The 15244-nt window shown below is 40.5% G+C and overlaps 1 protein-coding gene and 1 non-coding gene across 2 annotated transcripts; both read right to left on the bottom strand.

The window, feature by feature from the left end:
- Positions 1-534: 534 nt before the first annotated feature.
- On the bottom strand, positions 535-608 carry trnat-agu (transfer RNA threonine (anticodon AGU)). The gene has a single exon. It is a non-coding gene; the product is annotated as a tRNA-Thr (tRNA).
- Positions 609-1514: 906 nt separating this feature from the next.
- On the bottom strand, positions 1515-13915 carry dnaja2a (DnaJ heat shock protein family (Hsp40) member A2a). Its single transcript, XM_050047653.1, has 9 exons — positions 13758-13915; positions 12388-12447; positions 10574-10803; positions 10303-10383; positions 10052-10185; positions 9755-9951; positions 6032-6176; positions 5009-5136; positions 1515-2657 (listed from the first exon to the last, which is right to left on the bottom strand). Exons 1-9 carry the CDS (start codon positions 13833-13835, stop codon positions 2469-2471), a joined length of 1242 nt encoding a protein of 413 aa, XP_049903610.1. The 5' UTR covers positions 13836-13915; the 3' UTR covers positions 1515-2468.
- Between the last annotated feature and the right edge of the window lie 1329 nt (positions 13916-15244).

Below are 15244 nucleotides of genomic sequence, written 5' to 3'. Positions count from 1 at the left end.
GAGAAAATTGTGTAACTTCCGGTCGAGCGGTCGCCCTCTCTGTGTTCAGCTTGCCGCATCTAATAGGACAAAGTGGTCCTCGTTATTCATACGTCTTCTTCCATCCTCACACCCGGATTGACTGTAACAAACAGTTGGATATTAACTGTAGACATCGTCCTGAAGTATACATTACAGCACGAACAGCGTTTGCTCGTTAAAATGAAGAGTACATCCAAGACACGGTTGGTTCATGATTTTCTTCACCCAGTCCCTCCATTGTATTCTGACGGATTCTTGGTTCAGCAGGCCGTTTCACTGCCGCCCCCATGTGGTCAGATGGGTGTATTACAATCTCCTCTGACAAAGTGAATATACAGTATAGTACATTTATATTAAATTTCTGCATTTTCACAGAAAACACTGGGACTGTTTCTAGAGAGAGAAAAAAGAAAGCAGCTATTTTATGTTCAGCTGTACATAACAGAGATATTACATCAGTGCTGAACAACAGTTGACAGGGTTTAGTGAAACTTTGTCCACTAGGGGGACAAAAGGCACCGCTGGGATTCGAACCCAGGATCTCCTGTTTACTAGACAGGCGCTTTAACCAACTAAGCCACGGCGCCGCTGTTTCGAAAAGTGGAAATAGGCCTACATGAAGATATGACACACAACTATGATTTTTAATTGACGATATGGTTTTCTCAGGCTGGTACTCCTCGACAGATCAACATTGGCACAGGGCATAGGTGTGGAATAAGTTATGGACTCCTCTCTGAGCAGCCGAGATGAATTATTAACATTCAAGTCAATATTATAAAAGGTTATTTCATTCAAGTTTAACAGGACTTTCACAACTGACAATTTTGTTTCAAAAAGCTTTAATTTTATGACAATAGATTTCATAATACGACTTTTCATTAAGTGGTGTGGTCATCGGCCTTTCATCTCTCAGTAAGCAATACAAACATCATGTTGACATTAGAAAAAATAAACTTACATTAAACATTACAGAGACTTTGACTGCCATGGGGACATTGTGATTCTCTTCCTCTCGCTCTGACTTCAACACAAGCAATTACAGTGTATTGTTTGCCTGCAAGACTTTGCAATTACTCAGACTGCAGCGAGGGTGGAGTGTGATCTCATTCATTTAACGGGCAAGTGACTGATGATGGAAACTTTGAATTGATCTAAAATGAGCATCAAGTCATTTTGGTCAGGTGGTATTTGCTGTCAACAGCTATTATTGAGAACAGTTGGCAATCAGCGCTGATGGTATCTGTGGATTAGCTGACACATAGTTTCTGGAAGGGAACACTTGATTGCTTTCCAGTGTAAAGTTTTGAGGCTCTGAGTCCCACAAAGCAAAGTCTGTGCATCCCTGTTGTGTTGGTGGTAGCAGAAGTGTCAGGAGCAAAGATCTCATAACATCGAAGACCAATCTGCTCAGCTAGATACAAGCAGAGGTGGTTATATTTTTGTGATTATTAATGAGAACAAAGCAAGAACAAGGCACCACACACAGCACGTGATATTTCAACAATTTATTCAACAACTTCATAGACATTTCTTAAGAAGTGTGCTGCTTTATTTTGATGTTTGATAAGTGCGGGAACCAAAGCTTTTTACATGCACATGGTCTCAGCACGGACACAGGCTATACGTTTTTATCATTTCACTTGTCATTTTTTAAAAATCACACAGCTTTGAATACAACAGCTGATGGAGCTACCAACAACCAGTTCAATGATATACACAATAACCAATTTTCTCTTTGAATTAAAATATAAAGAAGGGAAAAACAAGTAAAAACCTACAAAGAAAATAAAGCTGTAAAAATCAGAAACAAACCCTACGAATGGCGCTGAGTGGATGAATCCATGAATACATGAGTCCAAGGATCTGCACGTCACATTGCTCAGCTGCTTTGTCTGTGTATGCACATTGGTTAGTTCTTAAATTAATTATTGTAAATACTATGAAAACAAAATGCAAGTCACACACTCAGCAAACAAGAAACATTCCTTTCTTCGACTGATCTGGAGTTCCCATGAGCGGAGGGGAATGGACTTTAACAGGGGTGACAGAGGAGTAGAGGGGTGAGGGGTTCACCTTGAACACCAGATCATAGTCCTACATGGCGTTCACTGGGGCATCCATTTCTTTAGATACATCTTAAATACATTATATGACTTCTACCTGAAGTTTAAAGTGTCTAAATCTGTTTCAGGTGCAGTGTAATAGGTCTTTGGCTGCCCCAGTGTCAGTTCTTAAGACACAGATCCAAATAATCCCAGCACACAAGTCAATAACATCAATCAACAATTCCAGGTGCCATGACTCAATATGTTTATTTGATCTGTGTCTGAGGAACTACCAAGCCTCGTCAGTCTGACCTACCTCCTTGTTTACTCTGTAACTCATACATTTTCTCCCCAAGTAGAACGTGGGTCATGTGTGTGTTTATGTGAGCAGGTATGGGACTACTGGTGGGCACACTGTACCCCCGGCCCATGGTGGCCACCCTCTTCGTCGGAGCTGTCGTTGTAGGCCTCTCTGCGGCCGCCCGATGATGAGCTCTGGCTGACGTCGTAATCCTGCAGGTCCACCTCCTCTGTGTCTCCGGTGATGATGGGCGGCTCTGACCGCGAGGGCAGCATATCCTCCAGCTCCTACACATGGAAAACATTCATCACAACGCAGCTATAACAGACAGTCTCATGTTTCATAACTGCGCAGTAGTGTCAAACTGTTGTTGGGCCAAGAGCGTAGAGCTACCGAGGGGATTCAGCTGCTACTGAGGACCAAAACTCGACTGTATTCAGAGTGCAACATCTTCAGGGAGAATATGAAGTGTTGCCATGTGAATACAAGCACTAAATACGTAACCCAATTCTGACCAGAATAACTCTAATCCCTGAGTGGAATTACTGGTATGAATATAGTTGTAAATTCTTACTTGCTGAGGCCCAATCCTTCTCACTCAAAGAAGGCATGTTTTCTTGCTTTATTTGACCTACAGTGCAGCACAACTACATATACAGTACCAATCAATTTATGTTGACCTACAGTGCAGCACAACTACATATACAGTACCAATCAATTTATGTCATTTGTCTAATAATAATAATAATAATAATTTGAAGTCCAACTGGAATTAATAACAGTGTGTTGAAAATGAAAGGTTCTTTGTCCATGGTAAGAGAAGAGAATCCCTGTTCACTGTCCCATTACTTGCAATAAACTGTACTTATACACCTAAAAAAAATATCTAATCTTATCCTCTTAACTATAAGCTATTTTCTCGGTTAAATCCAGTCTGAAGAATTTTAGCAAAACCTCAGTCCCGAGAGCCCATAGTGCGTTTGTTTTGTTCTACTAACAGTCCCAAACCCAGACATGTGTCAATCATGTTTAAACCCTGACTCCAAGACTTGGACCATCATGGAAGTTTTCAGAAAAGGTTAATATTTCGGCATTTTTTCACATCCATCGAAAGCCTTCAGACCAAGAAGCAGTGAAGACAATGTGGTGTTACCTATTGGACACATCCGCATCAAGAGAGAGGAATGGAGTGCACAGTATCATTTCATAACTCAGATAGCACTTCAACAGGTCGGATAGTAATATTGAGGTGGATGATGATGATGAGGGGGAGGATGTTGACCGCTCACAGTCAGAGAGACAGAAACAGAGTGGACACAGAGAGGGGGGACAGCTCAGCCCCTTCATGTAGCTGCGTTGTCAAATGCAAGACACAGGGACAGTGGCAACAGCCAGGGATATACCTCCATTGGAGTGAAGCTGGGGAGCAAGAGTGTCTTTCCATTTTGACTCTGATTGTGAATTTTCACAGTGAATAGAATAAAAGTGGGTGTGCAAGGTTTCTGTGTGTAATGGGTTTGTCTGAGTCATGGATTAAAAAAAAGCATATGAAAAAAAAAAGGACTTTGTGTGAAAACACTGCAAGAAAGCCAGAAATTATTCACATTTCAGAGGCTGAAACCACTTGATAATTGCAGTTTTTGCTTATAAGCAACACTTAAATGATTAATAAAATAACTGCCTATTTATTTTCTGTCAATCAACTAATTACTAATTCATAGTTGATATTTACTGGCCTCATGAAGGTGCATCTTGGGAGGAAAAGAGCTACAAAATGGGAAGCACAGCAAACATGTTTTCGTCGTTTTCTTTCTAGTTTCTCCTTGCCTGCATTACTTGTTTTTCAACCAAGTTGCTTAAAAAAGCCAGCAAAGAAGGATCCACTGGGGAAAGTGCACTTGTTAAACTAATAGTGGCCTGAGAGGTACTTTACTAGGATATTTTGGAAATTGTGGAGTAGTAGAAGTAGTGTGCTGCAGCTGTTTGAAAACCTTAAAAACCTAAACTTAAAGCATTGGTTATTGGGCTGAAGAATGGTTTGATCCTCTCTCTTCAATACCACTGCCAATAACACACCGTCTGTACCTCCTATTCATAGCTACAATTATAAGAACAAGTGTGTTTACATTGTGTCTATGTGCCACTGGCAGCTGGGATGCCTCCTACAAGGATTGAGGGCTGAAGAGCATTTCTGATCTCCAGCATTTCAACAATATTTTAAAAAGACTGCAGAGAGTGGTGAGATTTATTAGTTGTGTAATAAGGCTCACTGTGCACTTTTGAGGATTCCCCTGACACTAGTGCTAACTGTCTTTGTGATGATCAGCACACTGTATGTTCTCCCTTATTAAAATCTGACAAGGAGCGTGAAAGAGAAACCGAAACTCAACCCTAAATTTGTGTTTGTGATTTTATAGCTGCTGGTGTTGCTAAATAACTCTATAATTCTAACTTCTAAATTCTTAATCTGACACCTTAGGTCATGACAAATTCACGTGGTCAATGTAATCAACACTGGTAGTGTGAAGCATTAGTTCTGGTCAACAGCCGTTCTGAGAGTTTGTATCTTCATTGTAATGTGCCATAGATTACCAGAAGATGACAGACAGCAAATAATTAAAGGAGAGAGATGTCGTACCGCAAGTTTCTCGGGGCTGATCCAGTTGTTGTCTGGGAACTGGACATCAAACTTGACATACAGATCTCCCTTCTCAAAAGGGTTTCGGTATTGTGGCATGCCCTCTCCTCGCACCACCCTGACTGAGCCTGGAAAAGATGCAGCATGTTAAAAAACAAGGTTTATTCACAACAAGACTCTCTACACACCCCAATTTGTTCATGCAGCATACTATATTATAGCCAATTCCACAACTCCCAAAGATGTGTAGTGTACAGGCATGTAAAGAAGCCTAAGGGTGTAGGAGGAACACGATAGACTAGTTTTTCCAGAGATTGCACCGAGGATGTGGATGATCCCACTCTTCCCTCATTTATCAAGCACTGTTGATGTGTCCTTGAATCACACCCTAAAGTCACCGGAGCTGCCTCGTGCCTTCTAAATGTGCCTCCTTTTTGTATTCAGCTCTCAGCGCTCTGCTCAGGATGCTATTACTCTACTTTATCTTTACATGGCAAATGTTTTCTTGCTCCTGTATAAATGTACTGACGGTTTATAGAGCTCCTTCAAATAATCTGCACAGTGCCATTAAATATTAACACTTGTCACAAGTGCAATAGGGGTGTAATGATCCATTGACCTGGATTGATCCTAATATTGTTTCATATCAGTCACGGAATCGAATTGAAATCGTATTGTAACAGACTTTATATCAGCAAATATTGAATCATCGACTAGGAAATCTATACAACATTGTATTGTGATGAAACTAGTGATTTACACCCCTTATGTGCAAATAGAATCTAGCCACCGATCACTTCTTTGTAGTGATGCACAGAGACATTCTCTGCACAACTTTTAGGAAATACAGCCTGAAAGTTAGTCTGGATTGTGTTCAGGTGTGAGGGCATGTTAATGGAACCCATTCCTTTGTCCTGCAGCTAAATGACCGCAGCCTTTTCCTTAATATACAATGTGTACATTTGATGGGTGAAATTTGTTAGACTGGAGAAGAGAAACAGATGAAGTATCAAGAGTGTTAACCTGGTTCAATGACTTTGCCAGCAGGGTACTTGACAACGATCTGTCTTCCGTCTAAGTGTTTCAGCATGAACTGGAAGCCGCACAGCGCCTCCACCAGCCCAAGCTTGTGGTTCATGAACAGGTCATTGCCATCTCGCTTGAATGTCTGAAAATATAGAGAAAGAGATTGTTAAAATATTGGTTGGTGAATGTTATTGTAGAAACACCATGGCTCATTCTTCTTTTGTAAATGTCTTGAAAACATCCGTTGCATAGTTTCTTAGTTAGATGCAAAAATAATTAAATGACCCAATGACCACAGTCTTGACACAATCAACAGTCGGCAAACCCATAGCATTTGCTGGTGAAAACAGTATACCAAACACTAACTGTTGAATGTGAAAAAGCAACAGAATTAAACACTATCTGGATAGCTCATTACATTTGTGCAATTTACTCCAAGGAATCTTGATGTTCGTGTTAATTTAATTTTTTGCCAGCCAAAAATACTTCTCTGACTTATCTTAGGTTACTGAACACACAGAGAAGCAAATTAACCACCCCGTTAACACAACAACTATTTGTTTGTTTGTTTCTACCTTATTTTCAATCAATCAATCAATTTTATTTATAAAGCCCAATATCACAAATCACAATTTGCCTCACAGGGCTTTACAGCATACGACATCCCTCTGTCCTTATGACCCTCGCAGGGGATAAGGAAAAACTCCCAAAAAAAACCCTTTAACGGGGGGAAACAACCAGTAGAAACCTCAGGAAGAGCAACTGAGGAGGGATCCCTCTTCCANCAGCACAACCACACACGTCACGCTGTCCAGGCACCGCTGCGATATGAGTTAATCTGAGAGACAGTGGAGCACAAAGGCTCATGTATTAATCACAGGCGTGGCATGTCAGTTAATACCTGAAGTGCCTGTCAGTGTTATCTGTGTTGCTATGGCCAACTGTAGCGACTCATTTTGCAAACACCATACACTAACATATTCTGACTGTGCAAGCCGCCAGTTACTGCTGAGGAAACCCAATTAAGACCGGGAGGGACAGCCAGCTTAGTGTCAACTGCTTATAATTAATCAGCTAAAACTTTAGTGGCAACTCCTGCTGTTATAGTGCAGAAGTGTTTGTGCGCTTCAGTGAACTGTTTTTCATTATTAGGCAGGATGTTAATAAGGCCCAAATTTGTGTTTTAGCATATCCAGATTGTATCCAGATTGATTTTGTAAGTCTGGACCGCAAAAAAACACATGAAATAAATTTTTTTGCCAATCCGATCCAGACCACATTTGGTTTGAAATGCTACTCTAATTGGACTTCTACGCATGTGTCTCAGTCCGGCGGCACATATCAGATTTCAAAATGTCTTTTCCATCACTCTTCACTGATCCCAAACGTCCTCCCACGCATTCTAAAACTAGCAAGCCACCTATTGTCATCAAAGTTCCCGTACATGTTCAGTCAGTAACCTTACTTTGCAGATAACACCACACCTCTTGCTACACAGTGAAGCCCACCATGACTGCAGCACTGAACATCGCAATGTATACCAGCCCCCTCCGTCATGCGAATTTACCGCGCAATTGTTTAAAGGACAAAATATGATGGACTTCAATTTTTTCATGCTTCTGTGTTGAAAAGCAACATCACCAGTGCAGCTAGATAATTAATGAGTTAATGATGCCTACTTTGTTTCCACAGCAACCCATGCAGGTAAGATGGTGATGTCTGGACATCCATGAAAGAGGTTGTCATGGCCTAAGAGCCTGGTCGCCTGCAATTTTCTCAAGGAGCTGCTTTTCATGGATCCCTTAGAGTGGTAATGAAGGACGCAATACCACGGTCATGTGATGCCTACTGCAGGGTTTAGCCAAAAAAATAAATTAATTTAAAAATGCACTTCTGTGGCTCTGATGCAGCTGTTAGTCTCTGTTTGCAGACTAGTGTCTGGTCCAATAACAGCAAGAACATACCAAGAAATTCTCTGAAGTCATGTCACGTGAAATCAAGAGAACCTGGTTATTACAGGTTGGCAGGCATCCATTCAAGCAAGTCCATGTGCTAAGTTAATATGATGTACAACTCTGACAGCAAAGCAATGTCAAGACAATATGGTTCTAAGCACTCAGACAGTTAAGAGGTTTGAAGCACCACCAGCTGGACCCGACTGCTATGTGCTCACTGAACTCTGTAATCCTGTTGCAGAAATTGCATATCACTTATTTTCCTGTACAAGGAAAATGGAATTTATAATGGAACAGGTTCTACACTCTCTCACCACATATTGGAAAAACCAGTATGCATCCAGGCAATTCAACCCATGTAGGACTATGCATGACTTTTCGGTTAGCCCCAATGTATTGATATACAGCAATGCATTTGCCAGTAGTTGGCTGGTTCAGTATGTGATCATTCCCCTAAACACTGCAGGAAAAGAAATTATCAATTCATCCAGAGAGAGATGGAATACAGCCAAAACATAAGGCTGAAGGCAGGAAACCACAATGACAGGTCATCTATCTGCTGTATTGTCCTAGTCTAGCATACCTGAGAACACGTGTCTGCGCAGGCTGTGAAAACTCTAAGTGTTCTCCCATAACTGCTTCCAAATGTGTAACAATACAATATTTTACTAAACAAACCTACCCACACTCATCTTAATCATTTTTTTATTTTATCAAGAGACCAGGCATTCTTCACACACAAGTATTTTGACAGCTCTATTTGATTTAGGTGCAATTTTTCACAATCTGTCACACAAAACGCCAGATGCGTCCAATGCAGCTACATTGCACACGAGCAGTAGCAAAGGCAGGAGATCCCACCAATTAATGTTTTTCTAACCCAACTAAATCAAAGGCAGGCCATGAATGCATTTGATAAAACTGTCTTGCTAATGAGGATAAAAAACAATTAAAAACATTCAGCCAAAGTGCAATACATCAAAGTGGAAAAGCAAAGTGAAAGAACAACAACAGTGGACAACAGTTGTCAGAGAGCAAACAGAAACTATGGTATTTGGGATCTCAGTAAACTTTTTGAGTTTGGCTTTCACTATGATGCAGCAGTAAGATCTGTTGAGCTACTGTATATTCACTGATGGTAATAAAGCTTTGACTAGTAAGGTTTTACACAAGGTCTGGATTTGCACATCTTTTGCTGCTTTTACAGTTTTACACAAAGCCAACTAGTTTAAACCAAAACTGACTTGGTAATCTCAATCCTACAGAAACATTAACGTTTTTTTAAATCTAAGATACTAATTTTTCTTTTTGTAAAAGTAGTCCATCAAGAAACATGATTAACCTATTCCAAGCAGTTAATAGGGATTTTTTTCGGATGTATAAAAAACAAACTCTACTCCTATACAGCTTCTTGAACAGCATATTAGTCACCTCTGCACCCACATGCCTGTGTCTGATGTAGCAGGTACCAAAATATATACATGTTGCACACATGGTATATCTTTATGCATTAAGAGAATTTCACAGGAACAATATAACAAAAAAAATTAACCTCAAAAGAATCCATCAGTAGGAAGTTGTGGCCAGGTGAGGGAAGTTGGCTTAGAACTGAGGTCACTTTTTTTATAAGCAGGAAATAGTATCTAACATATAAAACTATGAACAGAGTCCTAAATACATTTACAAAAAAGAGAAAAGATCACCCCTATAACAAAGAGTGCATATGGGAAATAGAGTTACAATACTAGGGAACTGTCCCACGTACCTCATGCTCCTTTTCCTGCAGGACAAGGACTATATCTCCAGGCTCGACGCCAGGTGCCTGGTCAGCCTCCCCTCCAAAGGTAATTTTCTGGCCGTGCTTCATGCCTTTGTCCACGTGGACCTCCAGAATCTTCACCTCCTTCACAACTTTCTTGCCCTCACATTTTTTACAGCGGTCTTTCTCACTGATAACTTCACCTGGAGTGGGTTAAAGGAGACAAGGAGAGGGATATGTGCAGGCGAAGTACCATAATGCAGACCAAATGACTGATCACAGTTTAGATTATCGGCTCCTTACCTTCTCCATTACAATCAGTACACACAGACTGCATCTGTTGGACCATTCCAGGGGCCAGCTGTCTTATCATGATGCGCATGCCACGCCCCCTACATGTTGTACATTTTTGTACAGCGCCCGTCTTGCCTCCCTGCCTGCACACACACATAATCAGAGATGGATTCATGATGAGAGACTTTGGAAACAAGACAAAATATCAACAAAGTAACATGCAGTGTGGATTTAAGCACTGTGTTTGTTTTACAACTTACCCATTACAAGTGCTACACAGTACATTCTTGCTAAGTTGTAGTTTAGTTGTTTTTCCATTGTAAACGTCCTCCAGTGACACCCTGTAGAAAAAGTTTCATGTTAAGATACAACAAAGAACAGATGGTATACCACATTGGCTTGTATTGAACACCAGAGACTTAAATCTTTCTCCCACCAAAATTAAAACGTGTATGCAGGATATTTTAAATACGGGAAAACTCACTAAAAATACCCTGTAGACTGCCTTCCCATTACCAAGCTTGGTCTTACTTGAGTGGATGGACCATGTCCTCTCCTCTCCTCCGACCTCCATTCCTGGAGCGACTACTCTGGCCACCCATGAATCCAAAAAGTCCACCGCCAAAGATGTGGGAGAAAATATCATCCATCCCAGGGCCACCCCCACCTCCTTCCCGCAAGCCTTGTTCTCCATAGCGATCATAAAGTTCCTTCTTTTCAGGGTTGGTCAGCACTTCATAGGCAAAACTGATTTCTTTGAACTATGTTTGGGGAGGACAGAAAACAACAACAAAAAATTGTAACAAGATGTAATTTCAACTGTCATAACAGTGGAGCCATTTTGACAGCAAATGAAAAGCTCAGGGCCTAGTGAAATTTCTATTAATCTTTCATCCCAGCTCTGGTGGGAACAACAGTGACATCAATCTAAGGCAAAGCATGCCTCAGGTTGCAGTATCCTTACATAAAGGTCATTCCACACCTAATCACATGCCCTGTCACTCAACATCCTATATAACCCTTAAAAAGTCCTAGAGTTAGAAACCAAAAAGACAAGAAAGTCTGTAAAATGAATACAAATTATTTGAATTTAAAAACTAAAACATTATCAGCACAAGAACAATTTGTGTATTTCACACCACCTAATTTGAGCCAGTCATTTCAAAAATGATTCAAGTTTGAAGCATTAACATAGAATAGCCTTACACTATTAAATCTAAGATTTAAGATACTAAGGCAGTTCAACAGGATGCCAAAGACTCCATTCAAAAAAGGTACTGCAGAGTTCAATCAACACCTCTCATTGACATTATCTCAACACAAACTCAACATCAGTTATGTGTCCGTAAAGGATGAACTAGGCACTTTATTTTCTTCAAAGCAAGTTTTTCCCTATTACAAAGACTGCCCTCAGGCTTAATTCTCTATAGCTGCCACATCCTTTTACTAACAATGTGATCCCCTGCTGAGAAAATGGCATTCTGCCATATGGGAAGTGATGGAAGGGAGGCCCCTAGTTCTTAATGTTTCCACTGATTTTTCCAAAAATGCTACATTATAAGCTAATGACAATATCATGTAGCACTGTGGGAGGTATTTGGTGATAGGGGCTGAGAAAATTCAATTGCATGTTCAAGAACAAATTGCAGTTGTAGAGCCTAATAAGACGGATTCAACATAATCAGAAAAGTAAAACTGAAATGGAAAGGTATTTTATACAACAGTAAAAGTACAGCAAATATCCACTGTTACAATAAAAACTTAGTTGTGTAGACGGTAACCTGGCCATCCCCCACTCACTCCAAATAGTGATTTATTTATTTATTTAAACCACACTGCACATCAATGACTATCTGTAACAACAAAAAAGACAGGCAAAAAGACAAACACTGATTGGGAAGTGACAAAGCTTTGGTTCCCCTCAAAAAGCCCCTTTTAAGCCTGATTTGTTGAGGCAGCAATAGTCGTAAATCAACATATTGTTCTTCTGATACATATTCTTGTTTGCTCCCCATTGTAATTTGAACAGAAACAAAATTTCCCATCCATAGTTAAACCTGCCTATAATATAATACAAAAACTGTAAATAGACTGCATCTATATAATGTGTTTACACCTTACCAGACAAAGCCCTTTACAATGTACCTCTCATTTGCACAATCATTCACTGATGGTGATGGAGCTGCCATGCAAGGTGTTGGCCAGCCCGGTGTCTTGCTCAAAGACACTTCAACGTGCTAACAGGAGGAGCTGGGGGCCAACCTTGTGAGTATGAGACCCTATCTATCTTTGAGCCACAGCCACCCTTCAGTGAAAACCAGAGGTGACTGTCACAGATGCCTTACCTTGTCACCAGCATTTGGGTTCTTGTCAGGATGGTACTCTTTTGCCAATTTCCGGTATGCCTATACGTACACAGAAGAGGGAGTCTTTTTAGACATGTTTACTGGAATCACACACCGGCATGAGTCACTCTTATGACGGAACCTTATATACTGTTTACGCAATCTCACGTGTTCCCCTGACATAAACCAGATGTTCCTGCCGGCAAAACACTACCTGTAACTTCGAAAAGCACTTAAATAAAGAAGTTTATACCCAACAGTTTAACTCTATGTCAGTTTCCTGTAATTACGACAGCGTTACTCACGACTTTTAACTACATTACACCCGTAACTTAATTACCATTTTGTCAAAAATGGCAGTTCAAAATGTCTGACAATTTAATCACTAACGGTTGGATAAACGTAAAGATGCTAACTAGCACTTCTTGCTAACAGCAACCACAGGCGGCGTTAGGAGATACCGCCCTAGTTACCAAGCGTTACAAACGTTTGCCATCCCGTCTAATGTAGTTCAGTAAGATCTTAAACACTACATACTGGACACCAGCGTGTAACCTTTAAGTTAAACCTAGATTCGCTCACAAGGAAATGCTTAAAATGGCACACAATGTGTAATCGGCCAGCGTTAGCTGATGCTAGCCAAGGTTGGATCAGTTTAACTTCATTTTAGCATGTAACGTAAATGGCATAAACTGGTTGAAGGCGATAAAATCACCCAGGCCCCACTGCGAGTGCCAAAAAAAGTTGTCCCTTCTTATTGTCAAACGTTAACAATAGCGTTACTGTACGGTCAAACTGACGTTCCGTAATGGGAAGATCGATACTCGAGTCGGCTTCTTCTGATTAATTTGTCACACGACACAGATGTGTGCTTATCAGTCAGCTAACGTTAGCTGTTAGTAGTTTCGAGCCTTCGGGAAAATCAAACTTACGTTAGCTTACCTCTTTCTACAACCTTCGATGGGCTTAGCTAGCTAACTACATGACAAACACCTGAGCTAAAGCTAACGTGAGGTCAATCACTTGATTCGTAACGTCACAAGCTAGCTATATTAACTCCACCTCGCGTTTTATATAATTTCACCAACATGAACTGTCCTGTTTAAGACAATTGAAATTTTAGACTGACTGAAGCTAAAATTAAAAAATGACCTGTTCTCACAGAGCCCATAATCGTTAAACAATTCAGCCGCATCGTCACATGAGTATCCAGGCCGGTTAGCTTGTTAGCAGGCTAGCCCGCCTCACGGCTAACTAGCTAGCCCCGCATAGAGACGCATTTCCTGATTGTAGCAATTTTAACCTTTTGAAAATCGAAACAGAAACGTGGTATAATTCCGTGGTTTGTTCAGCCGTTCTTGTTTAATTACCTTCTTCAGCTCATTTTCAGTTGCGGATGGAGACACTCCGAGAATGTCGTATAGTTTAGTATCTACAACAGTCGCCATGGTGTTGCTGTGGATGTTGCTTCAGCAGGGAGGTGGATGGACAAAGAGAAGGAGCCGGTGGAAAATGTTTTGCTCGCCTCGTGTCTCAGTTTCCGGAAAGTTACAGTAGACGCTCTGCGTGTCCGCTGCTGCCTCCAGGCTGCCGGTGTGCTAAATGACTGCTGATATCATCAACCACCACACAAACTGCAGCTCATGTCTTTAAATTATCACGAATAGAAAAAGTAATAAGCTAAATAAATAGTTCTAATGTATAGTCATCTGCCTGATAAAGTACATATCACATAATTTGACTGTAGTGAACTCAATTATTATTAACCATCCACATAACGTTTTTACTACTCTGTAAAATCAACCTGCCAAGGGACTACGGATGAAAATTAGCCTGGGGCTATAATCCGGCATATTTACATGCAAATGTTAATTAATGTGCACTGTCCCTTCTAACATAAATAAATAAATAACTAAATAAAATTAAACATAAGATGTAGTGTGGGTTTGTTTTGTACATGTAGGTGTGGGGCCCAAAGGGACTGTTCTTCACTTATCAGAGGAGGGGGTAGCTGGGGTGTGACTTTATTTGTTACCCTCTCCAAAGTTACATTTTTTCTTGAGCCTCCCTGAGTAACTTGGGAAAATACAGTACATGACTCTCCATCCACCATAAATTAGTTGTTAGATTTTTAAAACTCTTTGATCTTTGATGTTTGAAAGTTAAAAGTTGAGGACAAAATCCTGGAGTTGAAAAAAGCCTTGGTTTTTCATGCTTGTCATGCATGCTGGTGAGTCAGCAGAAACAGTTTATTTTGGGCTAAATTTCAAATAAGATGTAGAATAAAGTAATTTTGATGAAATATAACTATTTTAAGCTTATATTTGGTTATGATGTTTCTGATGGAAGCGTTCATCCCACATAACGTTTTCATGGACTGTCGGAAATTTGAAAATCCAACAGTAATTTCTGTTTTTTTTTTCTTTCCCAGTTTCTGGCTATGGTAACTGTCTAATTACAGCGATTTTTAAAGAGAACATGCCCTCCAAAAGGGTTTAGAAGACATGTTCTCTTTAAAAATTGGTTGTAAAATAAATACAAATTACAGCCATTTGAAGTTGTACTACTCTACTCTAAGCCTAGTCTGAGTGGGCGGAAGTTCGCTGCAGAGATCAGCCTCTGATTGGGCAGAATGAGCCACCCGCTGAAGTCCCGCCCTACCACCTTCGGTTGTGTAGCAGTTTTCAACCGTTTTCAACACGTCCTTTACTAACTTTTGTGGTGTTTGATCTTGCGGGGATGTAGCCATTCTTCTGCCATGGTTCGCGTTCTGTTGGTGATATTTTTGCAAGCGCACTGTTGCTGTGGCACCGCCCAGAACGATTGTGATTGGTTGAAAGAAGTACAAGCAGCCAGG

The sequence above is a fragment of the Epinephelus moara genome, chromosome 1, assembly GCF_006386435.1.
Source record: "Epinephelus moara isolate mb chromosome 1, YSFRI_EMoa_1.0, whole genome shotgun sequence".
In the NCBI taxonomy this organism is placed as follows: domain Eukaryota; kingdom Metazoa; phylum Chordata; class Actinopteri; order Perciformes; family Serranidae; genus Epinephelus; species Epinephelus moara.
Note: the sequence above shows the minus strand (reverse complement) of the source record. Positions and strands in the feature narration are given on the sequence as shown.

Bases quoted from the DNA above. Each gene is read 5' to 3' on its own strand.
- dnaja2a (XM_050047653.1), bottom strand. From the start codon at position 13,835: ATGGCGACTGTTGTAGATACTAAACTATACGACATTCTCGGAGTGTCT. The intron at 9,952-10,051 runs GTAAGGAGCCGA...AACCCACTCCAG, and splicing joins TACTGATTGTAATGGAGAAG to GTGAAGTTATCAGTGAGAAA. The intron at 2,658-5,008 runs GTACGACATCTC...TTCCATGTGTAG, and splicing joins TCAGCCCCGAGAAACTTGCG to GAGCTGGAGGATATGCTGCC.